The 16,586-nt window shown below is 37.8% G+C and overlaps 1 protein-coding gene across 6 annotated transcripts in view; it reads right to left on the bottom strand.

Moving 5' to 3' along the window:
- The window catches only part of ST3GAL6 (ST3 beta-galactoside alpha-2,3-sialyltransferase 6), an 88,372-nt gene that overhangs the window by 33,097 nt on the left and 38,689 nt on the right, over window positions 1-16,586 (bottom strand). For 5 of the 6 annotated variants that reach the window (XM_027867798.1, XM_027867825.1, XM_027867789.1 and 2 more), the window contains exons 3-4: window positions 10,347-10,449; window positions 4,547-4,621 (exon numbers count right to left, since the gene is read on the bottom strand). In XM_027867798.1, the coding sequence (XP_027723599.1) occupies window positions 4,547-4,621; window positions 10,347-10,438 (167 nt within the window). In that variant the 5' untranslated portion in view covers window positions 10,439-10,449. Of the gene's footprint in view, window positions 1-4,546; window positions 4,622-10,346; window positions 10,450-14,450; window positions 14,490-16,586 lie in introns of those variants that run through there. The other variant, XM_027867816.1, reaches the window with a different exon arrangement.

Below are 16,586 nucleotides of genomic sequence, written 5' to 3'. Positions count from 1 at the left end.
ATTTAGCCTTAATAGAGAAGGATGAAGAGTTGAACTAAGTAAACTATTCAACATCACAGTAACACAATACTATGCTCCAACAACTGATGCCAAAATTGACCAGTTCTATGAAGACCTACATCTTCGAAAAATAGGACCCCATATGGGATTGGAATGGAAATCAAAAGATTACAGGCAAGTTTGGCCCTAGAATACAAAATGAAGCAGGGCAGAGACTAACTTTTGTCAAATTAACTCTCTGGCCATAACAAACGGTCTTTTTCAACAACCCAAAAGGCAACTCTACACATGGATATCACCAGAGGGTTAATATAAAAATCAGATTGATTATATACTTTACAGTCAAAGGTGGAGAAACTCTACACAGGCAGTTAAAGTAAGACCTGGAACTGATTGTGGCTCAGATTCACAAGCTTTTTATTGGAAAATTCAGACTCAAATTTTAAAAAGTAGGGAAATCCATCAGACCACATAAGTATGACTTAAATAACATTCCTTACGAATATGAAGTGGAAGTGACAAATAGATTTAAGGTATTAGATCTGGAAGATTGAGTGCCTAAAGAACTACGGACAGAGGTTTGCAATATTGTACAGGAGGCACCAACAAAAAACATCCCAAAGAAAAAGAGCAATAAAGCAAAATGGCTATCTCATGAGGCTTGGCAAATAGCTGGTGAAAGAAGGAAAGTGAAAGACAAAGCAGACATGGAAAGATATACCTAAGTGAATGCAGAATTTCATAAAGTATCAAGGAGAGATACAAAGGTTTTCTTAAATGAGCAATGGAAAGAAATAAAACAATAGAATGGAAAGATAAGGGATCTCTTCAAGAAAATTAGAGACATCAAAGGAATGTTTCATGCAAAAACAGCCATGATAAAAGAAAAAAAAAATGGTATGGACTGAACAGAAGTAGAGGAGATTAAGAAAAGGTGGCGAGAATATACAGAACTATACAACTATACAAAAATGATCTCAACATCACCAGTGTTTACTAATCTAGAGCCATACATCCTGGAGAATGAAATCAAGAGAGCTTTAGGAAGCGGTGCTAACAATAAGGCTAGCAGAAGTGATGGAATTCCAGCTGAGCTATTCAAAACCCTTAAAAGATGATGCTTCACCAAACACGCCAGCAAATTTGGAAGACTCGGCAGTGACCACTGGATCAGAAAAGGTCAATTTATGTTCCAATCCTAAAGAAGGGCAATGCCAAAAAATGTTCAAATTACTGAACAACTGTACTCACTTCGCATACCAGTAAAGATATGCTTAAGAACCTGTTCAGCAATATATCAACTGAGAATTACCAGAAGTGCAGGCAGATTTTCAGAGAGGCAGAGGAACTAGAGTCCAAGCCAACATCCACTGGATTATGGGGTAAGCAAGGGAGATCCTGAAAAACATCTACTTCTGTTTCACTGGCTACACTAAATAAGCCTTTGACTGGGAAACAATTTTTACTACCAGTGTTTATGATAAAGGCTTCATTTCTAAAGTATATAAAGAATGGAGTCAATTTTATAGGAATACAAGTCATTGCTCAATTGATAAATGGTCAAAGGATATGAGCAGGCAGTTTTCAGATGAAGAAATTAAAGCTATCTATAGTCATATGAAAAAATGCTCTAAATCATTATTGATTAGAGAACTACAAATTAAAACAACTCTGAGGTACCACTTCACACCCTATCAGATTGGCTAATATGACAAAAAAGGAAACTGATAAATGGAGGAGAAGACGTGGGAAAATTGGAATACTAATACATTGTTGGTGGAGTTGTGAACTGATCCAACCATTCTGGAGAGTAATTTGGAACTATGCCCAAATGTCTATAAAACTGTACATACCCTTTGACTCAGCAATACCACTTCTAAGTCTGTATCCCAAAGAGATCAAAGAAAATGAAAAGGGACTTATACATTACAAAAATATTTATAGCTCTTTTTGTGGTAGCAAAGAATTGGAAATGGAGGGGATGTCCATCAATTGGTGAATGATTGAACTTGTAGTGTATGATTATAATGGAATACTATTTTGCTATAAGAAGTGATGAGCAGGATGGTTTCAGAAAAACCTGGAAAGTCTTACATGAACTGATGCAAAGTGAAGTGAACAGAAGTAGGAGAACATTGTACATATTAAGAACAATACTGTAATGACGAAGTCTGAGTACAGATAGCGTATAATTTTTTCACTTTATTTTTCTTGCTTTGTTTTTTGCAATATGGCCAAAATGGAAACAGGTGTTGCATGATTTCACATGTAAAATTGACATCATATTGCTTGCCTTCTCAGTGGGTGGGGGAGAGACTGAAGGGAAGAAAATAATTCAAAATTTAAAAATTTTTAAAAAGAATGTTAAAAATAAATTATAAATTTATTTAGAAAAAAAAGAACTGGGAGAATGATCTAAATACAACACCCTCATTTTAAATATGAGAAAGTGGAATTAAAGTTAAAGGGTTTGCCCAAGGTCACATACGACAGGGCCTCGATTCAAACCAGTCTTCTCATTCCAAATCCAGCTTGTGAAAGATTTCCTGTTCCCTACTTCAACCTTCATCAAAGACATCCTCAATCTATATGTGGATTGTTCTCATAAAACTTCATATATGTGAGAAAGTAAATTTGGTAATAATGGATATTTTCTTTACAGATTTTTCATCATTAATATAGTCAAATATTTTTTCCATGCCTTTGGTATCTTCCATGGCTTCAAATACTTTGTGAATCATTCCATGGTGTCCTTCAATGCCAGGTAACTTCTAGCATAGCTCTTTTCTATGTATACTTGGTCTAATACTGTTGCTTTCCCCATCATTTTTTTCTTTAGTATCCCCCCTACCTTTCCCGTCTCAGTACATCTTATCCTCCCATCCCCTCCCTCACCTGCTCTTTGTTTTGTGTTTTTTTTTGGACTAGGCAATGGGGCTAAGTGACTTGCCCAAGGTCACACAGCTAGTAAGTGTTAGGTGTCTGAGGCCAGATTTGAACTCAGGTCCTCCTGAATCCAGGGCCGGTGCTCTATCCACTGTGCCACCTAGCTGCCCCCTCACCTGCTCTTTGATACACTCTCAAACAAGACATCCTTTCTCTTGTCCAGGCATTTTCACTGCCTAGTCCCTATACCTGGAATGACGTTCCTCCTCACCTTTTCCTCTAGGCTCCCCTGGCTTCCCCTAAGTCCTAGCTAAAATCTCATCTTCTGCAGGAAGCCTTTCTTGATCTCTTTGAATTCTAGCACCTTCTGTTGATCATTTCCAGTTTAATCCTTATATAGCTTGTTTGTATATAGCTGTTTGCATGTTGTCTCCTCAATTATAATGGGAGGTCCTTAATATCAGGGACTGTCTTTTGCTCTTCTTTGCATCCCTAGTGCTCAGCACAGGCCTGGCACAGAATAGGGGTTCAATAACTGACATGTTGAGGACCGTGATGTTTCAGACCAGTTGTGTTTGGCTCCATTTTCACTGATGGTGTAAAAATTTTGTTATAAGAATCTTAGCCAATCTTTCCAATGTTTCTTGTATTTAGTGTTCTCCCTTCATTTTTATCCTTGAATACTGGTAGGCTGATTTTGCTTAGATGGGTCTCTTGGAATATAATATTACAAATGACTGCTAAGCTCCTTTGTTTTGCTTAAGTTTCTCTTTTGTGGGTGGGAGGATTCACTGGGAAGGAAAAGCAATTTTTAAAAAGTATCAAAACATTTATTTAAAAAATTTGAGGGGGCAGGTAGGTGGCACAGTGGATACAGCACTGACTTTGGAGTTAGGAATTCAAATCCAGCCTCAGACACATAACATTCACTAGCTGTCTGACTCTAGGCAAGTCACTTAACCCCAATTGCCTCACCAAAAAAAAAAAAACAATCAAACAAAAAAAAATTTGAAAGTGGGATGAATAAGAAGTATGGATAACTGACCTTTAAATGAAGGGAAAAACACAAAACTGAAGTTTCCAGCCACTTTATACTATTTTAATCTTTAGAGTAGGGAATTTTTCATCACTACTTATTTTAGGTTCACTATACAGATATAACAGAGTTAAGGTGAATAAAGGAAGGAAAGGGCTACTTTTTATTTATAGATTCATTATATTTCCTTATACTTTTAGGCAGATTAACTAACATTTATACAAAGTGTAGGCTACTACACAATGAAAATCAGGGCAACTTTCTAAGCTTGAAAGTTAATCTCTGAAAGCAAGAAAAAGAAGAGGCAAATTAGGGAATAACAGAACATCAGAGAGAAATTTTTTTTTTAAAAAGAGAAGCTGCCATATGGTTGACCTTTTCATCGACAATCCTGTCTAACCTCACTTAGGCAAACCGACACTAATTTCAGAGTTCTTTGGAAGAACTCTCTTTCTAACACTAAGAAGCAACAGGATATTCAGGCTTTCCCTTGTGTATGTCTGATTGACAGTGTTACAATGAATGTGACTATTTTTTGTCTTTGCTTTAAAACAAAGGAACACGAGAAAAATGGCTTTGAGACAAAACAGCGACAACACCCCACATTTCCCTTTTGATTTTTACCTCAGTAGAGACTCAAAAGCAGGTTTCAGTGGACAAGACAGCACTGGCGACCTTTTCATTTCTGTAACTCGAAGCCTATGAGACAAAAACAGGAAATAATTGATTGACTGGTGGCTTGCCAAAAGGAAAACAAATCCTTCTGTAACTTCAGTAGCTTCTCTTAGAATTAATTATTTTGCCCACCCCAGACCTATGATTTTATTGTTGTAAGGAGCTCTCTCCAACAACGCAGATAAGTAATAATGCTGCTTCCTATTAGTGTAGATGGCTCCAATTCCAAGCATCTGGGGACATGATTAAAATATAATTGGGAAATATTTAACAAAATCAATAAAAACACAATAGAATGAAGATAACATTAACTTGTGGCTAAGTCAACAAATGGCTAGCGGTGATTACTATGTATAGTCCTAGTGCTCCCTGTTTCTATTTGAGTTTGACACCACTGGCCTGGAGCAGTACCAAGAAATTAAGTAATTTACCCAGGTTCACACAGGCCATTCTATATAAAAAGCGGGATTTTAACCCATGCCCTGAATATGAGGCCAGCTCTGTTACACTCTGCTTCTGTAGGTTTCCTGCAGAAGGTGGGGTTTTAGTTCAGAGAAAGAGTGGCCTGAAGACCACAAGCTGATGGAAAATGAAGAAGAGTCAGGAATATAATAAAAATTGGGGAACAGAGGACAAAAATAAATCTCATTCATTTGGTCTCAAATCAACACTCAAGAATAGAACTGAGGTTCCCACCTTCAAAAGAAAAAATGTGCCTCTTCTGGCTGGACTGAGTTTGACTGAAAAATTTTTGAAGAATTACCAAATCTCCAGGTGGAAAGGATCTCATTGGTCAGCCAATTCTGCTTCTACCTCCTAATGGAAGTGGGCCAGTCCCACTGAGGCCCTGAGATACCTCGACGTACTGTAAGGACTGCCAGGCCTTGCCATCTGCCGTAAAGGTGTGCCCTCCTGAATGTCTCTCTCGATTGAAATGTGAGCTCATAGACAGCAGGAACTGCCTTCTACAGCTGTCATATATAGATATAAAGATCCCATATCTTTATCTACCCCCAGCACTTAGCACAGTGTTTGGGACATAGTAAGTGCTTAATAAATGCTTCTCCCTCCCCTTCAATCAGCCCTACTAAAAGCATGAATCCCTGGGGAGGTGGTCATCAAGCATCTACAGACTGGATGTCTATCCAGTGATAGGGAACTCATTATCTTACAAGGTCATCCAGTTTGAGACAGGACTCATTGGTAGGAAGCTTTTCCTTTTATTCATTTCAACCAAAATTTGTCTCTGCAAAGTCTAATCCAGAAATGGTCTGGATTATTATTGCTGTTATTGCTGCTGTTTGTAATAGAGATTGAAGAAGGAAATAAAATGAAAATTTAAAAATCCTGCAGTGACTTAGCAGAGAGAAAGAGCTGCTGGCCAGGTGCTTTATCTCAAGGTCTTTCTTCTGAGAAGTGTCTCTGGATCCTTGTGTGTGCTTTGAGACTTGAGGTTAGGGAATTTGACAGCTTTGAGGGAAGGAAGGCAGTTGAGGTGGTATTTCAAAGAGAAAAAAAAAGAACAAAAAGTAGTTGTAGGGTTATGGCAGAAGAATGAGGCAAGAAAAAAGAAGGTGTTGAAGACTCTCTTCTGGAATTCCCAAGACTAATTTTTTTAATTACTTGTTTAGGTTCTGGAGTATGTGCACAGGATGGTGAAAGGTCTAGAGACCATGCCCATACTGAATTCTATTCAATTAACATTTATTAGGCCTACTATGGACAATGTACTATGCTAGGGAATGTAAGACAATGATGACAAAAATGAAATAGTTTCTGACCTCAAGGGGCTTGACATTCTACTGAGGGAACATAACACATGCAAATCAGTATAAGACAAGAGAAACTGTGGAGGAAAAGAGCACTAAAAATTGAGGCCAGAGGTCCTAGAAGACTTCATGAAGAAAGAGGCACCAGAGCTTGACCCTGAAGAAAGACAGGAATTATTAGAAGCAAAGATGGGGAGGAAGGGTATTACAGGCAGGTCTGGGGAGAAAGGCAAAGGCAGATGTGAAAGGAGGAGCCTCAGGGTCTGTCAGAAACTAGTTATCCAGGGTTTGTTTGCTCTTTGAGGGGGGCAGTGAGGCAATCAGGGTTAAGTGACTTGCCCAGGGTCACACAGCTAGTAAGTGTTATGTGTCTGAGGCCAGATTTGAACTCAGGTCCTCCTGACTCCAAGGCCAGTGCTCTATGCACTGCATCACTTAGCTGCCCCTAGTTACCCAGTTTGGCTAGAAGGCAAAGGTCATGGGAGTGAGCAGTCAGCGGAAATTAGGGATAGAGAAGATGTGGAAGTCAGACAGGAGAGGACTTTAAAAGCCAAAATAAAGAAAGTAGGCTTCATCCTGTCAGCAATGCGGAGTTACTGAAGGATTCTGAGCAAGGGACAAACACGGCCAGACTCAGGATTTAGGAGGATTATTTTGGCAGCCATGTAAAGACATAGTGAAGGAAGGAGAGACTGGAAGATGGGAAAATGATTTAGAAGCCTTTTCCAATAGTCCAGGGGAAAGGGGATGAATTCCTTAACTAGGGTGCTGGCCATGCAAGTGGAGAAAAGGGGACCAATTTGGTGGCTGTAGAATGGATAATAGTAGGCAACTGATTCATGTGAGGGCAGGAGAGTCAAGGATGACTCCTCAACAGAAATACTAAAGCCTAAGGTCAGGAAGGCAGCTAGGAGGCTCAGTAGATAGAGCACTGGGCCTGGAGTCAGGAAGACCTGAGTTCAAATCCAGCATCAGATGCTTACTATCTGTGTGACCCTGGGCAAGTCACTTAACCTCTGTTTTTCTCAACTGTAAAATGGGGAGCTTAGAGAAGAAAACAGCAAACTACTTCAGTATCTCTGCCAAGAGAAGCCATAAAAAATGGGGCCACGGAGAGTTGGACCCGACTAATACAACTTAACAACAACAAACAACAAGGTTAGGGTAGCTTTACAAGGATAGAAAGAATGTACAAAATGATGAATCAACAGTGAAGGTTGAAGAAAGACAGATTTAGGCCGGGCTCACAATTGAATGTAGGGGGGAAAGGGAAAAAAAAAACAAAACAAAACGTTGTAATAATTAGAGTTGACCAAAAGTAGAATGGGAGGTGGTAGGCTCCCACTGATTGAAGTCTCTAAAATAAAGGCCAGATGGCTACTTTGTCAGGTTTGATGTGGACTTGGTTTTTCTCTGGGGAAGGGTTGGGCTAGATGACCACTGGGCTGTCTTCCAGTTCACAGATTCTGCTGTGGTTCCTTTACTACAAGGTAATTTGAAAGGAGAGACTCGATCAGACTGAGGGCCAGGAGGCTGGGGTCGGATTTTGTGTTTGGCTTGTGAAATCCCAGCTGTGCCTCAGAGCTACTGTTAGGATCCATCCTGAGCCTTATTCCAGCTTTATGGGGGGATCCCTTCTCCAACCAAACTTAGAAGCCCAACACTGGAATTGGTTTTGGCATACCCCATCTAAAATAGTATGGCAGAGTGAAAAGGTGGATGGAGGGAAAAAGGAGGGATCTGCACAGGGAAGGAGCATTTGACTGGGAAACACTAATACAACTTGGATGTATATAGCCGTGTTCTGGTGCCAGCTTTAATTGGTTAGTGAGAACCAATTGTTAAATTTTCAGTGTGAGAATTTACACCTCAAAAATCAGCAAATGCTACAAATCAGGGGTTGATTTACTGCTTTGTTAATTAAGTGATGAGTAAAATGTTAATGATGTGAATTAAACTTAAAAGTGTGCCCTATGTATATTTTTGCCCCAGAGAGCCAGTTGTTTAAACATTTATCAGAACACCCCTGTAATATTTAACATAAGTATCAATGATGAATCAATAAATTTCCTTCTCTACCTCTATCCCTGTTCTGTTATCTCCCACATCTCAGAAGAGATCCCAGCACGGGGTCCTTCTTTCTGGAAGAGTTCTTAATGATTCACAAAGTACATTTCCTTCTCTTTCTACCTAAGAAGCTTTTAGGTTGGCACCTAAGGAAGTGAGGAACTAAATGCAGAAGCACAGCCTAAATGTATCATTAGTTTTCAAATACAAGCTAAAGAAGAACTAGTTAGGACTTGATGCTGAACCAAAGAGCTTGCATTAGCGCTTCTTTTCATGCAAAAGGAAACTAGCATTTAATTGATTTCGACTTAATCGTCAAGGTCACATGCTCTGTATTTTAAAGGGTCATTGAAAGCTATTTTTAATCACAGTTCTCTGGGCATGAGGATGGGAAAAAAATGCTACCCAAACTAATGCTGGAATAGAAAATTCTCTCTGGGGAAGTTTTCAATCTATCAAAAGTGCACATAAATATTAAAAGTCTTCAATATGTGATGTTTCAAAGAAGTCTCACTGTATAAAAATAATTTTGTATAAAACGGAAAAACAATATTCATGAAATATCTGAAGCCCCATGCATTACATAAATATTGCAGTTTCATCAGCCTAAACATCATGGGTTTCCAAAAGGAATTTTGAAGTGGAGACAAGCCACTTATTTATCCTTATTATTATATCGAAATATGTACTACTCAGTTTTTCAACATAAAGTTGTCAACATTTAATTCAGGTTTCAGGGATGAAAACATCATTTGAGACGAATTTAGTTTAGTTTTTGACTCCCACCAACACCACAAAGTCAAAGAAGCCACTCCTCCATTAGCTCCATTAAGCCTGGAGCAATAGCAGCAAAGTATAATCTGTACCTAGGGCAGCTAGGTAGCACAGTGGATAGAGCTGGCAGGCTTGGAATCTAAAAGACTCATCTTCATGAGTTCAAATCTAGTTTCAGGCACTTGCTAGCTATGTGACCATGGGCAAGTCACTTAACCCTGTTTGCCTGAGTTGTCTCATCTGTAAAAACGAGCTGGAGAAGAAAATGGCAACCCCCTCCACTATATTTGCCAAGAAAACTCCAAATGAAGTCATAAAGAGTTGGACATGACTGAAAAAGAGTCAACAACAAATAATCTACAACATAAAGAGCTGAGGCTACACCTTCTTTTGTAACCAATAATATCTTGTCATAATTTTTTACAAAGCTTATTCACATACATTATGAATCATTATAACAACTCTGTATGGTAGACATTGCAATTATTATTATACCTACTTCACAGAGAAAGAAGTTGAGACTCAGAGAGATTAAATGATTTGCAACTCTTTTTTAAAAAATTTTTTTTAAATATATATTTTTTTATTTTTATTTATTTATTTAGGCAATTGGGGTTAAGTGACTTGCCCAGGGTCACACAGCTACTAAGTGTCAAGTGTTTGGTCTGAGGCTGCATTTGAACTCAGGTCCTCCTGGCTTCAAGGCTGGTGCTCTATCCACTGCGCCACCTAGCTGCCCCATGTACCACCTAGCTGCCCCATTGCAACTCTTACAGCTACATAAGAAGGAATGCTAAGAATTGTATCTTGGTCTCCTGATTCTAAATCCCATGCTCTCCCCATGATACTATTACTCCTGTACTATCTCTCTTCCCACCACACCACACTGCTTCTTGCTTTTTTAAAAAGAAAGTCTGTTGAAATACAAGACTCTATTAAGTAAATGTAATATCTTCAGTGGACTTACTTCCACAGGAGAGCTAGAATGTTTTTATTACAATTAATATATGCATGGGTGTGACGAGAGATTCAGGAAGTCCCTGATGATATTTATCTCTACAAAAACCTCAGTTCAACATATATTTACAATAAATTAACCAATCAGGGTGTTTTTATTTCAACAGAAAAATAAAACTTACCAACTGATATGATTCTCTCTCCACAAAATGCAATGAAGTACATAAGAGAGAAAGACACAACTCAGAATTATGAACACCAGGTATCGTCTCATTGCTAGCAAACCTGAAATTACAATACATGGAGTTATATATTTGGTAAAGCTATAGGCCTGAGAGAAAAAAAAAGAGAATCGTGGTTATTACACAAATACAGGGCATACAAAGGAAGAAATAACAATGAAGAGATGTATACATCACAGAAATGTCAAGGAAAGAGGAAACATGAATTTTTCATCATGTGATAGAAAGCAAATTATACAGAAAATTCACTACAAGTTTCCTATATTTGGAGAAAAACACATCTCATGGAATGATGTGTTCATAGTAATCGACATAGGGTTCCATATGTGGAACTCTAAACTAGAGGAGAGTGTAGACTGATCAAATTATGACTGCTACTAATTAGCTGTGTGACCTTGGACAAATCAGTGCTCCTCTCTAGACCTCGCCTTTCTCACCTGTAAAGGACTAGATGCATTCTAAATTTCCTTCCAGGTCGAATGTTCGATGAGTTTGTGATTCACATTCAAAAATTATTCTCTTTCCACAAAGAGTTAAAGAAAATCTATCTTTCTCTTTCTAAATATGGGAAATGAGTGAGTCTTCCATTGTAAAAAGTATTTTCTTATTTATGAGCTTGATATGATTCTTTAAAAAGCTAATTTTATAATTTGTTCCTTTCTAAGTTTCTACTTAAATATAATTTAAAGATTTAAAACACAATAGGAAAGGAAACTACTGAAAACATTTCCAATGTCTAGAATTAAATTTTTCATAATTTTAAATGTCGCTATTTCTTAGATGATGATGATGCCTGACAGCTACAGTGCTGGGCCTGGATCAGGAAGACCCGAATCCTCCTAGCTGTGTGATCCTGGTCAAGTCATTAAATCTCTGCCTACTTTTAGTTTCCTCAGCTGTAAAATGAGCCTAAAAAAGCACCTGTCTTCTCAGGGTTGTTTTAAGGATCAAATGAGATATTGTAAAGTGCTTAGCACCGCGCCTGGTACATAATAAGTACTTAATAAATGCTTATACATTTGACAATACCTGATTACTTTAAGGTTTGTAAAGTACTTTACAAACATCTCATTTAGTCAATAGATGTACCTATTATCATACATTTTTCCAGAAAAATATAAATGTAAAAAACTAAACAGCACATCAACATTCCAAAAATAAGTAAGAACTTTTAAAAGTTCCAATTTTACATCTAAGTAAACTAGTGCAAATTAGTTAACATATTGTATGACAAATACACTGTGGTTAGTGTTACTCTTAAATTCTAATAAAAGACCAAGAGAATCTACCCAAAGAGCACTGGGCTTAGAGTGGAAAGACCTGGTCTCAGGTCCCATCTTGGTCCTTATTACATTTCATGGGGCCTTGGCCAAATCATTTCACTACCCTAAGCCTGTTTCCTCATTTGTAAAATCAAGGCTGAATGAAAAAGTTTCAAAGTAGGTGCCAATCTGACACACACACATATATATAACCATGATGAAAACATTAATATGATGGGTGGACAAAGTGTCTCAAAACATGGCATCATTGATAGTGTTACTTAAGAGTTATTTTTCAACTAGTGATCGACTGAAAGTGATAGTTTGTCTTTATAACAGTTATTGCAAAAAATCCCTATTTTGCAAAGACTAGATGTTATGGATGGTACTAAAAAAATCATATCACTTTGATACACCAGAGAACTTTCTATTCACATGGAGACAAAAAAAACGTGTAAGATTTCCGGTTCAAATGCTTGCTTCATGGTACTATCACAAGCTAAATCTATTCACTGTTCAGGTTCAGATGGCATAAGATCAAATGTATCATGTGTATCTATACTAAATAGGATATATATATATATATAGTTTTTTACATTTGGAATATCCAGATCTTAAAAAGAAAATGATAACTGCTTCTATTGACCAGTCCAGGAATTAATTTTTCAGGGAAGAATTTTTTAAATTGGAAAACATAAATATTATTTTGCAAAGTTATGATATACAACTTGAACTTGAACTTTTTTCAAAAATATGACTATATTTATGAATCTTTCTTTTTTCATGACTTTTCATTGTGTTCCAGTGTCCTTTAAGCCTCTCTCCTTTTTTTTTTTAAACATAATTTTATACATTCTTTCCTCCCTTTGTAAAAATGTTGTTTTTTCTGATCCGCTCCCTTTTTTGGTGCCTCACTGCCCCAGTGTGGTTACAGCAAGCATGATCCTTGTGCATATGGATTTAGCTATACACCAAAACCTCACCAAGATGCTCTTATGCCTTCTGATGAAAGCCATCACCAGTATGGCTATCTTTCTACTAGAAGACGTGGAGAGAGCAGGCATTGCTTGTTCTTAGATGATCTATTCAGGAAAGAGGCGTTCTGGCCATAAAACAGTCACTGAAATGGGGCATGATGTAGGATTTGGATGCATTTTTCCATTTTGAGAACTTTCAGGAATGATGAATGGAATATCAATCTTCATATTCATGCTAGGAACCAAGCAGATTTTTCTGTGCCATTTTTCAAGTATTTCTTAATGGAAGAATTTTAAACAAAAATAAGCGTAGAAGCTGAATGCCTTTCTCTATTTTAGCAGCTCTTTCATTGTATTTTTTTTTTGGTAAAAGAAACTGAATATTTCCATTTTTTTAACTTTATATTTGTTATTACACTGTTTTGCCTGTTATTTTTTCTCTTCCTTGCTTCTGATAGATGACTGACATGCTAAAGGAGGCAATAAATATTTTATTTTATAATAAACCAGGCAATATTTATTTACAGATGTTGAAGTAACAGCTTTCTCCTCTCCTCTAGTTTTGAAAGCTTTAAGTCCTAGTGTGTATGCTTAGCCTCTTCCAGATACACGTCACAGAATAATAAAGTTTCAAAAACTGGGAAAGCATCTCAGAGACAACTGAAAGAGAATTTCCTACGTACAAATGGGTTTATCCAGGCTCTCCTTGAAAATCTCTAAGGAATGGGAAGCCACCACCTCTCAAGGCAGACCATTCCATTGTGGGATAGCTCTGATAGGCAGAAAGGTTTTTTGAGTTGAATCTTTCTTATCTTTCTGAATCAGAGGTATATATATTTGGGGATCCTAGCTTGGTTTATTTAAAATACTCAATATTTCCCCCTAATTCAGCGGGCAAGCTACTAGCCCTAGAGGCACCAGTGCAGAAAGTCAGTGTCCAGGACCCTGGACCCCAGTGCAAGAAGCTTGGGACAGTGACCCGTGTATCCCAGGAGCACAGCTCAACTTTTTAAAATAAGCAAAAAACAAAAAAGAGCACTGACTATAAAAAGTTATTATGGTGACAGGGAAGATCAAAACACAAATTCAGAAGGGGACAATAAAGTCAAAATTCCTACTTACGAAATCTCAAAGGGAAACGTGAATTCAGCTCAAGGCCAAAAAGTCCTCTTGGAAGAACTCAAAAAAGGATTTTAAAAATCAAGTAAGTGAGGTAGAAGAAAAGTTTGGAAAAGAAGTGAAAGATATGGAAGAGAATCATGAAAAAGAGTCAAAAGTTTGGAAAAAGCAGTACAAAAATTGACTGAAGAAAACAATTCCTTAAAAAACAGAATTGGCCAAATTGAAAAAAAAAATCCACTGAAGAAAATAACTCCTTTTGAAAGTAGAATTGGCCAAATGGAAAACAAGGTACAAAAGCTAACTGAAGAAAATAATTCTTTAAAAATTAGAGCGCCGGCTCTAGAGTCAGGAAGACCTGAGTTCAAATCTGGCCTCAGACACTTGATCACTTGATACTTATTATCTGTGTGACTCTGGGCAAGTCACTTAACCCCAACTGCCTTGCAAAAAAAAAAATTAAAATTTGGCAAGTGGAAGATAATGACTTCATGAGACAATAAGAATCAGTCAAACAAAATGAATGAAAAAAATAGAAGAAAATGTAAAATACCTTACTGGAAAAACAACTGAGCTGGAAAATAGATCCAGGAGAGATAATTTAATAATTATTAGACTATTTGAAGGCCATGATCATAAAAAGAGCTCAGACAGCATATTTCAAGAAATTATCAAGGAAAACTAACCTGATATCCTAGAACCAGAGGGCAAAATAGTCACTGAAAGAATCCACAAATCACTTCCTGAGAAAGATCCCAAAATGAAAATTCCATGGAATATTGTAGCCAAATTGTAGTACTATCAGGTAAAGGAGAAAATCCTGCAAGCAGCCTGAAAGAAACAATTCAAATATCAAAGAGTAACAGTCAGGATTATACAGGACTTAGCAGCTTCTACATTAAGAGACTGGAGGGCTTGGAATATGATATTCTGGAAGGCAAAATAATTTGGATTACAACAAAGAATCAACTACCCAGCAAAACTGAGCATAATCTTTCAAGGGAAAAGATGGACATTCAATGAATTAGGGAACTTTCAAACTTTCCTGATGAAAAGACCAGAGCCGAACAGAAAATATGATCTTCAAATAAAAGACTCAAGAGAAGCATAAAAAGATACATATTCAAAACAGAGAGAGACACGGAGAGTAAAGGTAAAAGTGTGGAGCAGAACATAAGCAGACGTAGCAATCCTGATCTCAGACAAAGCAAAAGCAAAAACAGATCTAATTACAAGAGACAAAAAATGAAATTACATCTTGCTAAAAGGTACTATAGACATTGACCCAGCAATACCACTTCTAGGGCTATATCCCAAAGAGATCACACAAATGGGAAAAGGACCCACATGTACAAAAATATTCATAGCAACTCTTTTTGTGGTGGCAAAGAATTGGAAATTGAGAGGATGCCCATCAACTGTGGAATGGCTGAGCAAGTTGTCGTATATGAATGTAATGGAATACTATTGTGCTATAAGAAATGATGAACAGGCTGACTTCAGAAAAACCTGGAAAGACTCGTATGGTCTGATGCTGAATGATGTGAGCAGAACCAAGAAAACATTGTACACAATAACAGCCACGTTGTGCGATGACTAATATTGATAAACTTAACCCTTCCCAGCAATACAAGGATCTAAGACATCTCCAAAGGCCTCATGATGGAAAATGCTATCCACATCCAAAGAAAGAACTATGGAATTTGAATGCAGATCAAAGCATACTATTTGCTATTTTTTTTTCTCCTGTTGAGTTTTGTTTCCTCTTTTGGTGGTTCTTCTGATGGGTTCTAATTCTTACTTACAACATCACTAATATGAAAATATGTTTAATAGGAATGTATATGTATAGCCTATATCAGATTGTGGGAGGGAGGTGGGGAGAAAAATTTTAAACTCAAAAGCTTATGGAAATGATTGTTGATAAATCAAAATAAATTAATAAAAAAATAAAGTAAAAAAATAAAATAAAAGGTAATATAGACAATGAAGAAATATCAATACTAAACATATATGCAATAAGTGGTATGGCATACAAATTCTTAGAGGAGAAGTTAAGTGAGTTACAGGAAGGAATAGACAGCAAAACTATACTAAGTGGGATACCTCAACCTCCCCCTCTCAAAACTAGATAAATCTTGGAGGCGGAGCCAAGATGGCAAAGTAAAAGCAATGACTTGCTTGAGTTCTCACCCAAACCCCTCCAAATATCTATTTAAAAAAATATCTCTAAACAAATTTTAAAGCAGCAGTACCCACAAAAAGATAGAGTGAAACAAATTTCCAGCCCAAGATAACCTGGATGGTTGATCAGAAAGGCCTGCCGCACTGGGCTGGGATAGGAACACAGTTTGGTGTGGGCGCATAGGCCGCAGCTAACCTGGAACAGGCCTTAGAGGACTGAATCGCGGGCAGCTGTGGTGGTTTCCAGACTTCTCAACCCACAAACGCCAAAGTCAACTTAGAAGGTCAGTGGGAAAAGTCTGTTTCTGCGGTGGTGAGAGTTCTCTCTCTCCAGGGTCCCAGCCCCATTACCCAAGCTTGGCCCCGGAGTGGCGGCTGCCTCCTGAGCATCCAGCCCACAGACTGAGGGGAAATTGAGGGGCTGATCAGAGGGGGATTGCAGGGATCTCTCTGCTGGTGCAGGATTCGTTGGATCTGGGTCACAGTTCTGGGTGGCGGTCCTGGGGCGAGGAGGAGCACTGGCATGGTATAGCTTATAGTGGCTGTGGAGAGGAAATCCTCCTCACAGTTCCAAGACAGAAAAGAGTGCTTGTGGTCACTCGTAGACCAGAGCACAGGCCAGGAAAGGAGTAAACACC

The sequence above is a fragment of the Vombatus ursinus genome, unplaced genomic scaffold, assembly GCF_900497805.2.
Source record: "Vombatus ursinus unplaced genomic scaffold, bare-nosed wombat genome assembly UNPS02001419.1, whole genome shotgun sequence".
NCBI classification, from domain to species: domain Eukaryota; kingdom Metazoa; phylum Chordata; class Mammalia; order Diprotodontia; family Vombatidae; genus Vombatus; species Vombatus ursinus.
Note: the sequence above shows the minus strand (reverse complement) of the source record. Positions and strands in the feature narration are given on the sequence as shown.